Genomic DNA, 16,417 nt, shown 5'->3' on the forward strand with positions numbered 1-16,417 from the left:
TAGATCAACATCTCACACCCTACACCAAGATAAATTCAGAATGGGTGAATGACTTGAATATAAAGAGGGAAACTATAAATAAGTTAAGTGAACACAAAATAGTATACCTGTCAGATCTTTGGGAAAGGAAAGATTTTAAAACCAAGCAAGAGTTAGAGAAATTACAAAATGTAAATTAAATGATTTTGATTATATTAAGCTAAAAAGCTTTTGTGCAAACAAAAACAATGTAGTCAAAACCAGAAGGGAAACAACAAATTGGGGGAAAATCTTTATAACAAAAAACTCTGACAGGGGTCTAATTACTCAAATATACAAGGAGTAAAAGCAATTGTATAAAAAAATCAAGCTATTCCCCAACTGATAAATGGGCAAGAGACATGAATAGGCAATTTTCAGGTAAAGAAATCAAAAGTATCAATAAGCACATGAGAAAGTGTTCTAAATCTCTAATAATTAGAAAAATGCAAATCAAAACAACTCTGAGGTATCCCCTCACACCTAGCAGATTGGCTAAAATGAAAGAAGGGGAGAATAATGAATGCTGGAGGGGATGTGGCAAAATTGGGACATTAATGCATTGCTGGTGGAGTTGTGAACTGATCCAAGCATTCTGGCTGGCAATTTGGAACTATGCTCAAAGGGCTATAAAAGAATGCCTGCACTTTGATCCAGCCATACCATTGTTGGGTTTGTACCCCAAAGAGACCATAGATAAACAGACTTATACGAAAATATTTATAGTTGCACTTTTTGTAGTGGCAAAGAACTGGAAAATGAGGGTATGTCCTTCAATTGGGGAATGGCTGAACAAATTGTGGTATATGCTGGTGATGGAATGCTATTGTGCTAAAAGGAATAATAAACTAGAGGAGTTCCAAGTGAACTAGAAAGACCTTCAGGAACTGATGCAGAGCGAAAGGAGCAGAGCCAGAAGAACACTGTACACAGAGAGTGATATACTGTTGTAAAATCGAATGTAATGGCCTTCTGTACCAGCAGAAAGCAATGACACAGGACAGCTCTGAGGGATTTATGGTAAAGAACGCTACCCATATTCAGAGGAAGGACTGCAGGATAGGAAACATATAAGAAAAACAAATGCTTGAACACATGGGCTGAGGAGGACATGATTGGGGATGTAGACTCGAAACTACCACACCAATGCAACTACCAACAATTTGGAAATAGGTCTTGATCAAGGACACATGTTAAAACCAGTGGAAATGTACATCGGCCATGGGAGGGGGGGGTGTGGGGGGGTGAAGGGGAAAGTAGGAGAATGAATCATGTAAGCATGTTAAAAATGAATATTAATAAATGTTTGAAAATTTTTAAAAAAGAAAACTACAAATTAACATTATCTATGTTGTGCTATATTTTTATTTATTTTGTTAAATATTTTCTAATCACATTTTAATCTGCTTCTAGAATTTCCTGGCTTGCATGTTTGATACTTCTGATGTACAGAAATAGGGAAAAGACCAGGAAAAGTCTCATTATACCTCATCTTGATCAGAGCACAACCGGACTAATGGATTAGACTAAGAAGAAAACTGACAAACCAAAGTATCCAGAAAGTGATGTGGTCTCTAGCCTCAAGCTTATACCTTAAAGGAGAGAGAAGAGGGGAGGGGAGGGGAGGAGATTCGAGGGGAAGAAAGGAGAGGAGAGAAGAGGAGAGAAGAGGAGAGGGGAGGGGAAGGGAGGGAAGAGGGAAAGAGAGAGAGAGAATGTGTGTGTGTAAAAGTATGTCACATGAAACAATTAATTAGACTTGATCAGCTTAGTTTCAGAGGATAGAATTAGGTGCGATGAATACAAGTTATTGAGATTTAGGCTTGACAAAACTAGATATTCTTCAAATAATTAGAACACTTTAAAGTAGACTGGGCCTCTGATAATGCCCCCAATTCTGAGATTCTGTGATTCTTTGTTTAAAAATCATGCATGAGCTACAAAACCATTACTAACAGAAGGTTTATTATCAATAGAACAAATAGACAAGCCCTTAATATGTGACCTTCTCTCAAGGAACTCACATTCACATAGAGGAGACAACATGCAAATAACTATATACACTTAAGAAATGCCAAGATGGTGGAGCAGAGGCTGCAACCCAGTTGAAACTTCCCAATATTCCCCTCCAAACAATTTTAAAATAATGTCTCAAATTGGTTCTGGAGTAGTAGAACTAAAAATAAGGACAAGATAAAACATTTTTCCATACCAAAACAACTTAGGAAACTAGAGTTGGGACTGGCCCAGAGCACACATATCAGCAACACTAACTGTGGGGCTTTGGAAACAGTTATGACAGCAGCAATAACAGATTCAGGAGCTCTCCCCCGAGAAATGGTGAGGGGGTTGGGCAACTGGTCAAAAGGAGATTATAGGGGGAATCTGAGTGGCTCAATGGATTGAGAGCTAGGCCTAGAGATGGGAGGTCCTAGGTTCACATCTGAACTCAGACACTTCCTAGCTGTGTGACCCTGGGCAAGTCACTTGAGGTGCACTAGTGCCTTCAGTTACAGAGAAGCAGGGACCCTCATCTTAATTCTGGGATGGTGAAGAGTGCTAGCACACTTGAGTGTTGCTACAGGGGAGTGAGAACCTTGGTCTGTTTCATGGCAGAGAGATGCACTAAGTGCTGATAGCCACAGAAAAGCAAAGGACCTGGTCAAAGTTCTAGGGTTATAAGGAATGCTAGCACTTGCTGCTGTCATGGAACAAGGGCCCTTCCTAATAGCAGGAACGGCTTTGAGACTACTAATTTGAGCAGAACTAAGTTAACCTGGAACTATTATTGGTGATGATAAAATCTCTAATGTAGGTTAAAACCAGAGCACAGGTCAAGAGCAGTGGCCACACTACTTTAGAAGCACCAAAAACTTACAGACTCACAGACCTAACTCTGAAAACAATGAAAGAAAAGAACCTGACCATCAAAAGCTACAATAGTGACTGAAAAAATTATGAATCCCTTACCTTATTCCTAACACTGTGCTGCCTGAAACTCAGCATAACAGAAGAGACTTCATCTGATACAACCTATATGTAAACAAGAATCTCTTCTAACAAGGCTAAGCTATCATCCAAACTTTGCTTGAAGACTTCTAGCAAGGCTTTTTGAGGGAACTGCCCCGCTTCTACCTGGAGTCAAGCAGATATTAAATTATTTAATTTAATTTTATTTGACCTGATTCCTACTCAGCTGTTTATGAACACTTACTTTGGCATTTTGCTTGTTGATTATTCCTCCTATATGGTATATTGTACCATATACAAATTTGAGAAAAGAATCAAAGTTCCTGGACTACTCCACTGCCTTTCAAATTCATACCAAAATATTTATGATTCATGTTCCAGTCATTCAGTAGGTTTCAAGTTCATCTGACTAAACTATTCCTTAAAATGCATTTTGCACCTTATCAATAAAAATTTTTGTGAAAATTTTTGTCTAATTCTCTGTTAAAATCTAAGTAAACCACATATAGAGCATTCATATAAAATGCCAGTCTACCAACCATATGGTAAAAGAAAATGAGTTTATTGCATTAATGAGTTCTTGATAATGTTAGATTGGCTTTTTATGAGATCATTGCTTCCTTTTTTAAATTATCACAAATCAGTTCCTTAATAATCAATTTTAGAATTTTTCCATGACTTTGAAATCAATATCCCTGGCATAGAATGTGTTTTATTCATTTAATTTTTTATAGCATTAACAAATGTCAACTAAATAAGCTCCTCTATATTCATAGCACAGAAAAAGGACGGTCCATGAAACTGCAAATTTCTATAATATACAGCTTTCTTTTATTTTAAAGCATACAATAAATTCAATATACGACTTTCAAAGCAGCCCTGCTTACCTGTATTTTCTTCTGGTCTTCCCTCTTATTTTTTAGAGCATTTTGAACAAATGCTTCAGTGACACTCTTTGTTTTGATTTGACAACTGTATCTTTCACTACTCTCTCTTTCTCCATCTCACCCCCCCCCATTAAGAACAAAAAGAAAACCAAAACTTTTATGACAAATATGCACAATCAGGAAAACCATTTCCCATAATGGTTATATCTGAAAACACATATCTTGTTCTGTCTCTTGAATCCTCTCTATTAGAAGGTGGATAGCATGTTTCCTCATCTGTCCTCTAGAACCATGACTAGTCATTCCTTTTATCAGAGTCCTTAAGTCTTTCAAAGTTATTTTGTCTTTATATTGTCATTTTTGTTGTATAAATTGATCTCCAAGTTCTGCAACTTAATTCTCTATCAGTTTATATGTCTTCCCAGTTTGCAATAAAACTGACCCTTTCAATATTTAAGGGCACAAAACAATCCTTTATATTCATATGCCTTAATTTGTCAGCTACTCTCTAACTGACGGGCTTCTCATTAGCTTCCAGTTTTTACTATCACAAAAACTGCTATAAATATCTGTGAACACAGCAATTCTTTTCCTTTCTTTGATCTCTTTGGAGTATAGCTGATCTATGTTTTGCTGAAATCTACTCTCTGCCTATTTTTGGAGGCCAAAATACAGACCCTCCTCCAATTCTGCAGTATCTTTCTCATTCTCCATGACTCTTCATATATCATTGACTTCAAATTGTCATTTACACCTACTAATTCTTTTAGCATTCAAGGAGGTAATTCATTTGGGTCTAGAGGCAATTCTTCAAAAGTAGTCAAGACTCCTATATCTGTATCTCCTAGCTTATCTTAAGAATCAACTCCCTATCAGCCATTTTAATTTCATCCTCAATTCTCCAATGTTGGTCATTCAATTTAGTTTAATTTAATTCTATGTAATTTAATAAGTATTTATATTATGCTAAGGAGTGGGGAACAAGAAGGCAAAAATAAAATAGTATCTTCCCTCAAGGAGTTTGCATTTTACTGAGGTGAAATAACATACATACAGAAAAATACAAAACATATACAAAACAAAAGAAACTGGGGAAGTATCTCTTGTAGAAGCTGGTATTTGTTCATAAGCCTAGAAAAAGATTAGGATTCCAAAAATAGGGATGAGAAAGGAAAGAATTCCAGGCATTGGGATAAAAGTCCAGAGATGGTAGGGGAAATATATACAGAGAAGATCAAACAGATCAGCTTGGCTAGAAGGTAGAATTTGTGAGGGAAGTATGGCAAGTATAATCATATGGAAAGATAGTTTGGAGCCATATGGTGAAAGCCTACCATCGTCTTATCAGCCCCGAACAGCAATCATATTCCTTGTTTCATTCTCCTCATTTCCCCAAATGTAGCTCTAAAAAGCTTGATATTCTTAGTTTTCCTAATTTCCCTCAAACTCAGCTCATCCTGAGTTGTAACACTGCTGACAAGATTCCTGAAGGGCAAAGCCATACTTTTGTATTTACTTTTGATAATTTATTATCTATAAACTAGTTAGTGAAACTGTTTTTCTTTGTGTGTGAAGAATTTTGATACGCAGTTTTCTGTCCTTCCTGGGCTAACATTACACTGTAGAATTTTAAGTTACAGGATCCTATTATTCCTTTCTCTGAATGTTCTGAAGTCAGCTCTCCCAAAAATTTAGGGGGCAAACCAGATTGTGCCTGGATTTACTCTCTCCTTTCACAAATTCTAAGCTGGATTAGTCATTTCCCCAACAAGGTTTTCTTCGTTTCCACTCCCTTGAGCATGAGTCAGGTCTAGAATATAAGCTGCCCATTTGAAAGGTTCCTTCAGTTTTTAAAGAATGAAATCGTCAAAAAGGTAAGATATTATCAACTGTTATCCTTTAGTCATAGAAAAAGATCCATAAATGTTTGGACAGCTAAAATCTCTAATCATTATTATATCATGATTCGCTTTAATTGTTCTCCTAAATTCCAGCCATCTCTAACTGCTTGCTGGACACCTAACCCTAGATGATCTGTTGATATCTTAAGCTCAACAATTTATTTGTCTCTATATTGTAAAATATAAGCTCTGTGAGGGAAAGGAGTATTTAATTTTTCACCTGTGTATTCTTACTATTTTATTGCTTTGAACTTAGCAATCACAGAATATACTTGTGTGTGATTTTTTTGAGTAAGAAACTGGTGTTCCTTAAACTATGGTAACATAAAAATTCTTTCACAAAGATCAGTCCTGGATAGCGTCAATTTCCAAGTTGTTGGTGTTGTTATTGTTCTTAAAAGAAACAAAACCAATGCAGTTAAAAATTAGAAGGGAAATAAGTAATTGTAAAAAAAACCTCTGAATTCTCTCTCTGATAATCTCTTTGATAAAGAAGTTCTCCTGATTAAAAGTCTCAGACCTAAGATATATAAGAACATTCAAATTTGTAAGAATAAAAGTCATTCTCTAATATTTAAATATAGTAAAATATAATAAGCAATTTTCAAAGGAAAATATTCAGGCTATCAATAAGCATAAACAACTGCTCCAAATAATTAAAAATTAGAGAAATAAAAATGAAAACAACTCTGAGGTTTGATTTTTTGATACTCCGATTGGTAAAGCTGGCAAAAAAAAAAAACAAATAAAATGACAAGTGTTGGAAGAACTGAGAGAAAACAAGTTTTAATGCACTGTTATTGGTGGATCTGTTACCTGGTCCAACTTTACTGAAAAAAATGTAAATTTCCCAAATGTCATTAAAATATATATACCTTGTGACTCAGTAATACCATTGTTAGGCCTATACCATAACAAGATCGAAGACTGAAGAAAATGAATCATATGTAAAAAAAATATTTATAGAGGATCTTTTTTGTTATAGTAAAGAATTGGAAGTTCAAATGGTACCCATGAATTTGGGAATGTCTGAATAAATTAACGTATATGAATATAATGAAATATTATTGTACATTTATAAATGATGAAAGGGACAGTTTCAAAGAAATTTGGGAAAATTTGTATGAATTGATGCAGAATGAAGGTAGCAGAACAAAGAGAAAATTTTATACAACAGTGATATCAATAGACAAACAGCTTTGAAAGATTTAGGAACTCTTATCTGCAACTACCAATCATAATTTCTGAGAACTGATGAGAAAACATGCTGCCTACCTACTGATAGAGATAGTCAAAATGCAAAATAAGACGTATTTTCAGACATGACCAATATGGACATTTTTGGCTTGATTATGCATATTTATTACAAAGTTTTTTTTTCCTTTTCTCAATTTGGGGGAAGGTAATGGGAAAGAAGAAAGGAGGCAGGGAGGGGATTGTCCAAAAAGAGAAAGAAAAATAAAAGAATAAAAGAGAGTCACTGAGATGTTTTTGAAATGCATAGAAGAGAACAGAAGGAAGGCCAGAAGGAAGGACAGCTTTGAAAGTTACATGTTGAATTTATTATATATTTTAAAAGAAAGCAAGCTGTACATAATACTAATTTTCATGTACAATCTTCTCTTTATGCTTTACTATCTATAGAGAACTCATTTTAGTTGATATCTATTAGGTTCAGAATTTTTAAAAAATTAAAATTTTTGTTTTTATCAAGTATACTTGATACTCTCCTTCCCCTAAGCCCATGGCCCATTTCATCACCCTATACTTTCTCATTCCCATACCATGGAATATAAATATGACAAGATTATGACTGATTTTTATAATATTTAGAGCACAAAAAATTTTAATTTATTTATAATTTTTTAAATGAGAATCATGTTAGTAAAACAAACGGTCAACTAATTACATGTCACATCTAGTTGCTCAAACCAAGGAAAGTTTGTAATACAATTAATACATCAAAACCAACTCCCTACCTTAAACACTATAAAACTAAGCTATTGAAGATTTTGTTCGTGTTGTCACCAGACACCCTTCCCTCATCCCACCACTTGGTTCTCCATCCCCCTTTCTAATTTCTCCTAATTCTTTTGTACTTTATTTGTTCTCATAGCTGAAATTCACTAAATATCCTGCTCCAGCATGGCTCCATTTTATTTAGCACTATACCCAAGCACATCCCTCTGCATAGGGACACTGCAGCCACTAAAATCGATTCAGCTCTGGTCCCCAGAACCAGAGCACTTAGGCTCAAGTCTCATCTTGTCCCTTTCCCTCTGTCACAACAGCTGCCACAGTAACTCCATCCAGGTATCCACCAAACCCTACCTTAATAATATAGCTTTCATTTGTAACATTATTACTACAGAATTAACCTTCCCCTGAAACATTATCTAGTCATGGAACTAACAAACATTAGGCAAGGTAAGGTTGTAATGTAGTCATCCTAAGGTGATAAAAGTAAATGAATAATTCTTACCTCTACTTTTGTTCGATAAAGAACAAGTCGCTTAAGGCCACACAATTTGGCAATGTGGTTGAAAGCCTGGGGTGATAACTTATCACAGGAGGAGAGATTTAATTCCTGAAGATTTGGACACATCTCAGAAATAACCTCCAAACAAGTTTCATTGAGGAAGTGGCCGCAAGCCAATTCAAGGCGTACTAATTCAGATCCACAAACTTTCAGGAACCTGTGAAAAATATTTTTCATGTGAATTGAAAAAATTAATTCAATTTTTTGCAGGGCTTTGGAATACTGTCAATTCTAAACAGATGCTGTTACAAGTATGCATTTTTATTATGGCAAATTTATAACTTGGAACACTTAAATTCTCTTATATTCATCTGCATACTAAAAATATGCCTGGTTAAACTAAAATAAATTAACCTGAGAAAATAAATTAAGTGGCTACACTTCACTGAAAAACTCAGTGAACATAGCAGGAAATTAACAGAGCAAAGGATACTTTTTCTCCTACTTATGTGACATTCACATTTTAGCTTGTAAGCACAACTTAGCTAAATAAATTTCTTTCCTTTCCAGATTTTCTGGAAACCTGGAAAAAACGTTTTCATAAGTGCCTACTCAATCAAGGATATCATGTAATAAATACTACACAAAAATGTAGAATTCAATTAAAATACTACAAATCAAATAAGAAAAACTTTACTACCTTCCTTCTTTCTACCTTCATAAACTTCTGGGTTGGCTGAAGTAGACAGTTGTTAAGTATTCCCTGAAGCTGGTATTATTAGCTGCTAAGCCACTGTATTTTGTATCCACTGAAATTACTACGTGTTCTTGAGGAGTAGCCTCTCACATTACATATTGAAATAATCCAACCTATAGGTCAACAAAGGATTGTGATGAGATCCATATCAGAAAAACAATTAAAATTTCAAAATCAGATGCAGATGGGAAAAAGTCATTTCTACCTACAACAGGTAGCTACTATAATATCCTGAAATTCTAGAAGTGACTCGGTCCTGAGAATCCCAAACCTAAGGAATCCTTTCTCCTGAGCAAATTAATTATTTTAAATGATAAGCTAAGTTAATAACCATGTCAAGTTTTCTTCTACCTACTAGCATCATTTTTATACATTCTGGAAAGAAAGCTGACCAGCTGATTTTAAAAACATCCTCTAACTAAGTAGAGTCCCTGAATAGGGCACACGATTGTTAGATGGAATTTAAAATAAACAGAATAATTACTAGCATTGGTACTTCAGAAGCAGCGTGTGATAACAGAAAAAAACTGGCCTTGGAATCAGGTAGAGATGAGTTCAAATTTTGCTACAGGATATGTGATCCTGAGTAAGGCACATAATCCTTAGTGTCCCAGATAACTCTCAAAAACTGAAAAACCCTACCCTAAACATCTGGTAATTTCTTCAATATCTCATTCACAATGAAGAAGAGGCTGACAGAACTTCTGTGGCATTTTCTGATTATAACCACATCCCATTTCTGACTTCACCCAGAGGTGCTTAAGCAAAAAATTAGAAATGACATCCATATAATTTTGTGTTTTGATAAAGGTGAGTTTCAACTCAGGTTTTAATGAGGTGAAACAAATGAGCAATCTTTATAAATTGTCTCTCAGATATTCTCTTCAACTGTTTTGTAATCAGCATCTGAAAAACAGAATCTTATTTTTTCCCCCAAAAATTGCATGGTGTAGTGGATTAAGAACAAAAATGGAAATGTGAAGATTGAGGCTGTGGCTATAGCTTTGACACTGTGACATTGTGAGCAAGCATGATAGACAGGCCATCTTAACTCTTTTTCTGTTCTCTCATCTAACATTGTGGATATGTACAACAAGCTGAATGATTTGCACCAGAGACAAGCTTTAAAAGTAGGTGACCAACGCAAATTTAACTATTAGCTGGAAATAACGGAGAACAGGAACCAAAATTGACTGAGAGAATGACATTTCTTCTCTTTCTCATCCAGCTTGCTGTCTGCTCAAGTATTCTTGGCATGAGATCAAGGTTACATTGGCAAGTTATAAAAGCTAGAGCCCTTTTGGTTTCAATAATTTGAATAAATTTTTACCCCTAGTCCTCGTCAAGAATTTTGAAGATTCAAAATGAGATTTAGCGATAATAGTCAAATACTAAACTTTTATTATTAGGTCCTCAATTTCAGGCTTAGAAATACACAGTGGGGCAGTTTTTCTGTTTCACACAAAGTTCTTTGATTTCTCCCAACCTAACTTATCTTGCTATAATTCTCAAGTCATATATTTGTATATTTATGTCTAAGTTGACAGATTATATCTACATATTCATATATGTACATACATATATTCTATATATTGCACATCTAAATATGTCATTATTAACTTGTTCAATCAGTCACCATCAAAAGAAAATTTGGCAATATTTGTAATGAGAATTTCATAATTTACAAATCTTAATGAGATAAAATAGGCAAAATAACTTGAAATATAAAAATAGAAATAGTAAAAGGAAATAAGGAGAATGACTATTATTTCATTGATAGGACATTAATTAGCCAAAACTATGTTTTACAGTAATGAAATTGGGATGCTGTGGTTTCTGAATGTTTTTATAAAACCTTTTTTTCACATCCTTTTTAGATCCCAGTGGTCTTCTGTATTTCCTCTATGCTTAAACAATCTACATATAACTTGAGTTTCAGAAGTATGAAAAACATCAAGTAGGCTGGATATTCTTAGCTATGACTCAAAAGACAAGAGAGATGAGCCAACAATGACCCACTAACCAGCTGATTTAATCTTGTCTTTATAATATTTTTAATGAGATGGGGTATGAATTTTAAAAAAAAGGTAATGTACAACACTTATAAGTTAATAATGTATAAGTAAGCATTTTAATAGAATCAGAATCAAAGAATTATTTGCTGGAAAGGGAGTGTCTCAAATTTATATAAGTAACTTCTATCAGCTGTGTTATTCACTGCTAGTATGATGAAACTATTCTTATTAACATTCTATTTCAGACAATGGAAGTATATATGTCAAATTAACTATCCTCCAATATTGAAAGTTAATTAGACTAAGTATCTCCTCCTAGCCTGTGCCTGAAGTAATTAATTCTAGTTACTTGAGATATTTCTAAAGAGATATCAACTGACTTTATAAAATATAATTCATAACTTACTTTCTATATTATTTTAAAATGACTATACATAATAACTTTTTAAAATACATATATCATACTGGTTTTTAACTCCATAATGCCACTTTCTTTTTTTTTAATGCAGGAGAAAAAGTATATGATTTAGTAATTGGCAATGAATGATATTGAATTCAATTCCTACAATCAAAAGAATTCTATCTGTTGCAGTTAGCCACTTGCATTTACATAAAACAGGGCTAGTGACGGGACAGAAACTTACTGCAACAGTGAAGAAACACCATCTACCAATGCAAATCATCACCTTCTCTGTAACTTATAGTCTTGGACAGCTGCCTAGAGCACTAAGAAGTGAAGAGACTTACCCAGCCAGAGACACAAACTGGACTTGATGCCCAAGTTTTCCTGTCCTCTTTTCATTATCCCACACTGTCTCTCAAGTACAATAAGACTATCAGACATCGGTTGCTAATAATCTAATAGCTCCATATTGAAGATCTAGAAAATTCACTAAGAGCAAGTAAAATCAAAATATAAACCCCTGTACTATATGTAATATGACTGAGTAAAGTCCAGTCTTTAAAATTTAGACTAAATGCCACTCTCTAATAAAAAAAAAAGGTCAAAGAAAATGAGCAAAGAAGAATTTCAAATTACTAATCAATCCTATGAAAAATACCTTGAGTCATCAAAAATAAGAGAAATGCAAATCAAAACAACTGAGTTTTCACTCCATACCAGACAATTAGTAAAAATGGAAAAAAAAAAGTGGGCCTAGATAATGTTGGAGGGGTTATGAAAAGCCAAGCAACATTGATGTGTTGTTTTTGGAGCTGTGAACTGACCCAGTCATTATGCAAAGAATTTGGAACTACATCAAGAAAGTGACCAAGCCTTCCAGGTCATATGACCAACAAGATGTGGACCTAAACATTTTCTCTGCTCTCCTCTACCTCTCCAATTCCTTTAAAATGGAAATTTTGTGTCAAAAATAAAGCAAATCCAGTTATTTCCATGGTCTAAAACACCTGGAATCCAAGTATTTAAAAAACTAATAAATTGGCACCTACAGCAGCAAAGCCACACTTTTGACCCAACAATCTGATGCATGGGCTTACAAACAAAACCCAAAGACCCAACCCAATACACAGACTCACAACAAAATCTAACCTCACACCCCAGTCCCTCTTCCTTCTTGTCAGTGCCAAAGAGGTCAGGCTCTGGGCTGCAGAAGTTTGCTGGGACCATGACAGACAGACAACGCTATTCCAGATGCCACAAAGGGTCTCTGCAGGAGAGCTGAGAAACAGAGGGAAAGAGGTAGAGCATATGCTTGGGCTTCAAATAGAGTTTGAAACCATAACCCATACCCACATTTCCCCAGAGCATTGGAGACCCAAAATACAGAAATCAAGCCTTTACCATCAACTGAACTGCTGATGCCTAGCCAGAGAACTGAGGAACAGAGGACATGGAATGACACTAGATTCAAGATAGTGCAGGCAAGGGAGAGTTGCATGATATTCTACTAAGTCTAGAAGAAAAGAGCTCAGCATCCTGATGGATCCAATATTGTCCTCCCAAATGTTACTTGGAGCAGACATTTAGGCTGGATAGCTGTGAATTACACTGTAACATCTATTCCCCAAGAAAACTACCACCAGAGGGGAGAGTCTGAAAGTGAGCAACTGGAGAAAATAAAGGAAGGAAAAAAGAATGAAATTACCAAGTGTCTCAAGAAGAAAAAATGCAAAGATCTTGAACATAAGATCTATTTTTAAGCAATTTTAGGGAAAGATGTTATCAGTGACCTAGACTGGGAAAAGTAGATCTGCTAGAGAAAATGCTAAGGAGCAGCATAATCCCAGATGGCTTAGGAATATGACAGAAATACAAGATGTCCCCAGGAATCAGAGAGCTACATCATGAGACTCTGAATGAGCCCTTAGATATAATGAACTGAACCACAGGGATTGAATCACTTATCACTTTTGGTCCTCTCCGTGTGTTGATATTTTATTTTTATTCTAAAAACCTTGCACCCCCAATGGCTTCCTGTCAGTGTCTCCATCAATCATTTTAACATCATGTTAAGAAACATCCAAACATAGCTAGGCCCTCCATAAAATATATAATACCTTTGGGCCCCTATGTATCCTGATGAGACAATCCTGAAATGTATAGATATCATATGTGTAATGATTCATTGAGGAGACTGTCTCACAACAAATCAGAATTGGGATTTTTTTTGAGAAATAGTTCCATCTTTGGTGCCCAAGGATAGTTTGATTTTAAAAACTACAAAACCACCACATCCCCAAGCTATGAAACTGGATTGGGTCTCTTCTTTTCTTTAGACATAAAAACTGACAGGGTCTCCTGCTTCCTAATAATCTTTAATCTAGGGCTTGATTAGATAACGACATAAATTAAATAGTCACCATGTTTGGAGGAAGTGTGACATTTGCAGCTCATGGCAGGGAGGAAGAAGATATCTTAGCATTCTCCTGAGACCTATCTCTTCCTGTGATGAAGTGACGAGGGAAGAGTTGAGGTTTCTGAGGTCACTCTCTGGGTAACTGTTCTCAAATCAGAGATATCCTGAGGAGGGTCTGAGTGATGATGTCAGAAGGGATATATATGTGTGTGTATATATATATAGGTTTATGTGAAAGGAAGTCAGTCTTTTTTTGTCTAGCTGCTGATTCTTTTGCTCCTATCTTCTGGCTATACTGTCTCTCTCTCTCTCTCTCTCTCTTAGCTTAGACTAGATGTTGATTTTGCTCATGCATAAGCCTATGAGCTCCTGTCCGCGCTCTGTCTCCCTCTCTCTCTCTCTCTCTCTCTCTCTCTCTCTCTCTCTCTCTCTCTCTCTCTCTGTATTTATCTCTCTCTCTCCCTCCTTCCTTCCCTCCCTCCCTCCCTCCTTCCAGGCCTCCCTCCCAATGTGGCTGCCTGGCTCAAATTATAGGCCTTCTATCTGGACTGTGAAGTAGTCCATTGGCTAACGAGATTTTCTTGAGCAGCAGATTAATAAATTGATATTTTAAACTAAAAATACACCCTTCAGAGAATTTTATTCATTACAATTAAAAGAAAATATAGAAGGCTTCGGGTTAAGATGGCGGCAGAGTAAGAAGCAGCTCTTAACCTCTCCTGACCGAAACACACAAAACTCCTCAAGGGGACATAAAAACAAGTCCAGACGAACGGAGGAACCCCACAACAGGGCACAGCGTGGAAGGTACGTGGAATCGAGACATTTCCATGCTATAAAGGGCTCTCACTCAATCGCGAGCTGAGCAACCGCCCCACCCCCACCCCCTCCACACTCACCTATAGCTCCGAACCCAGCTAAAAAGAAATAGAGCAAGTTTGGGGCACCCATCGAGTCATCGGCAGCTCCAGGACCTGTTCCTGAGAGCAGCAAGACTTAGGACCCCATTAAGTCAAGAACGCACGCGAAATCTGAGCGCGCGCGCCAGAGCAGAGAGTGGACGCTGGACGCAGAGTGCCGGCTGAGCAGGGGCGTGGGTGCCGGCTGAGCAGAGGCTTGGGTGGAGGCAGACACAGCCAGGAACTAAAGCCTAAGTGGGGAACCAGTGCAGACGGGTATACGACTGTGGAAGTAGCTCCCTGAGACTTGTAAAGAAACCTCCAGCAGAGGATCAAGCAAGGGAATCCACCAGGGGGCTTGACCTTGGAAAAAACTAGAACTCAGTCCTCAGGAGCCAATAGATCTCAGACAGACACTGAGCGCGAGGATAAACCTGAGAAGCTGCTGGGCTAATGATGGCTAATCAGTTACAGGAAATTCAGAAGAGAAAGAATAATAACAAAAAAAAGAAGTCTCTAACACTCGACAGCTTTTACACAGAGAAAATCCAGACAACCGAGCAAACAGAGGAGGAGAACAAACAACCATCCAGACCCTCCCCAAATAAGGAAAACTCCTCACAAGCTATGGAAGAGTTCAAATCTGAGATTTTGAGGAAAATGGAAGAGATCTGGCAAGAAAATAACAGTTTAAAAGGTAAAATCTTGCAACTGGAAAGCGAGGCTCAGAAACCAAATGAACTGATAAGCAAATTGAACACAAGAAATGACCAGATTGAAAAGGAATACCAGAAGATTATGGCCGAAAACAAGAAGATTATGGCCGAAAACCAAAAGATTATGGCCGATTACCAGAAGATTATGGCCGAAAACCAAAAGATTATAGCCGAAAATCAATCCCTAAAGGCTAGAATTGAGCAAGTAGAAACTAATGATCTCTCAAGACAACAAGAACAAATAAAACAAAGCCAAAAGACTGAAAAAATAGAAGGAAACATGAAATATCTCAATGAGAGAGTGACAGACCAAGAAAACCGGTCTAGAAGAGACAATTTGAGAATAATTGGTCTTCCAGAAAAACCAGAAATTAATAAAAACCTGGACTCTATACTAACAGAAATAATTCAGCAAAATTGCCCTGAAGTCCTACAACAAGAGGGCAATATAGACATTGAAAGGATTCATAGAACACCTGCGGCATTCGATCAAGAAAGGAAAACACCAAGAAACATCATTGCAAAATTCAAGAGTTTCCAAGCAAAAGAAAAAATCTTACAAGAAGCCAGAAAGAAACAATTCAAATATCAAGGAGCAACAATCAGGATCACACAGGATCTGGCAGCCTCAACACTAAAAGACCGCAAGGCGTGGAATACAATATTCAGAAAGGCAAGAGAGCTGGGCCTGCAACCACGGATCAACTACCCATCAAAATTGACTATATATTTCCAAGGGAAAGTATGGGCATTCAACAAAATTGAAGAATTCCAGGTAATTGCACAGAAACGACCGGGGCTAAATGGAAAGTTTGATATCCAACCACAAAAATCGAGAGAAACCTGAAAAGGTAAATAAGATACAGAGGGGAAAGAAAGAAAACTTATAATTTTTAAATTTGCCTTTTTAAGGGCCTCAGTGAGATCTAATTATCTGTATTCCTTTGTAGAGAAAT

At 36.3% G+C, this 16,417-nt stretch overlaps 1 protein-coding gene across 1 annotated transcript in view; it reads right to left on the bottom strand.

Moving 5' to 3' along the window:
- Nucleotides 1–16,417, bottom strand: part of FBXL4 (F-box and leucine rich repeat protein 4) — a 119,417-nt gene that overhangs the window by 62,623 nt on the left and 40,377 nt on the right. Inside the window, exon 5 of the mRNA XM_044676573.1 lies at nt 8,259–8,472. Coding sequence (XP_044532508.1) covers nt 8,259–8,472 — 214 coding nt within the window. The remainder of the gene's footprint in view (nt 1–8,258; nt 8,473–16,417) is intronic.

The sequence above is a fragment of the Gracilinanus agilis genome, chromosome 4 (genome assembly GCF_016433145.1).
Source record: "Gracilinanus agilis isolate LMUSP501 chromosome 4, AgileGrace, whole genome shotgun sequence".
Taxonomy (NCBI): Eukaryota; Metazoa; Chordata; class Mammalia; order Didelphimorphia; family Didelphidae; genus Gracilinanus; species Gracilinanus agilis.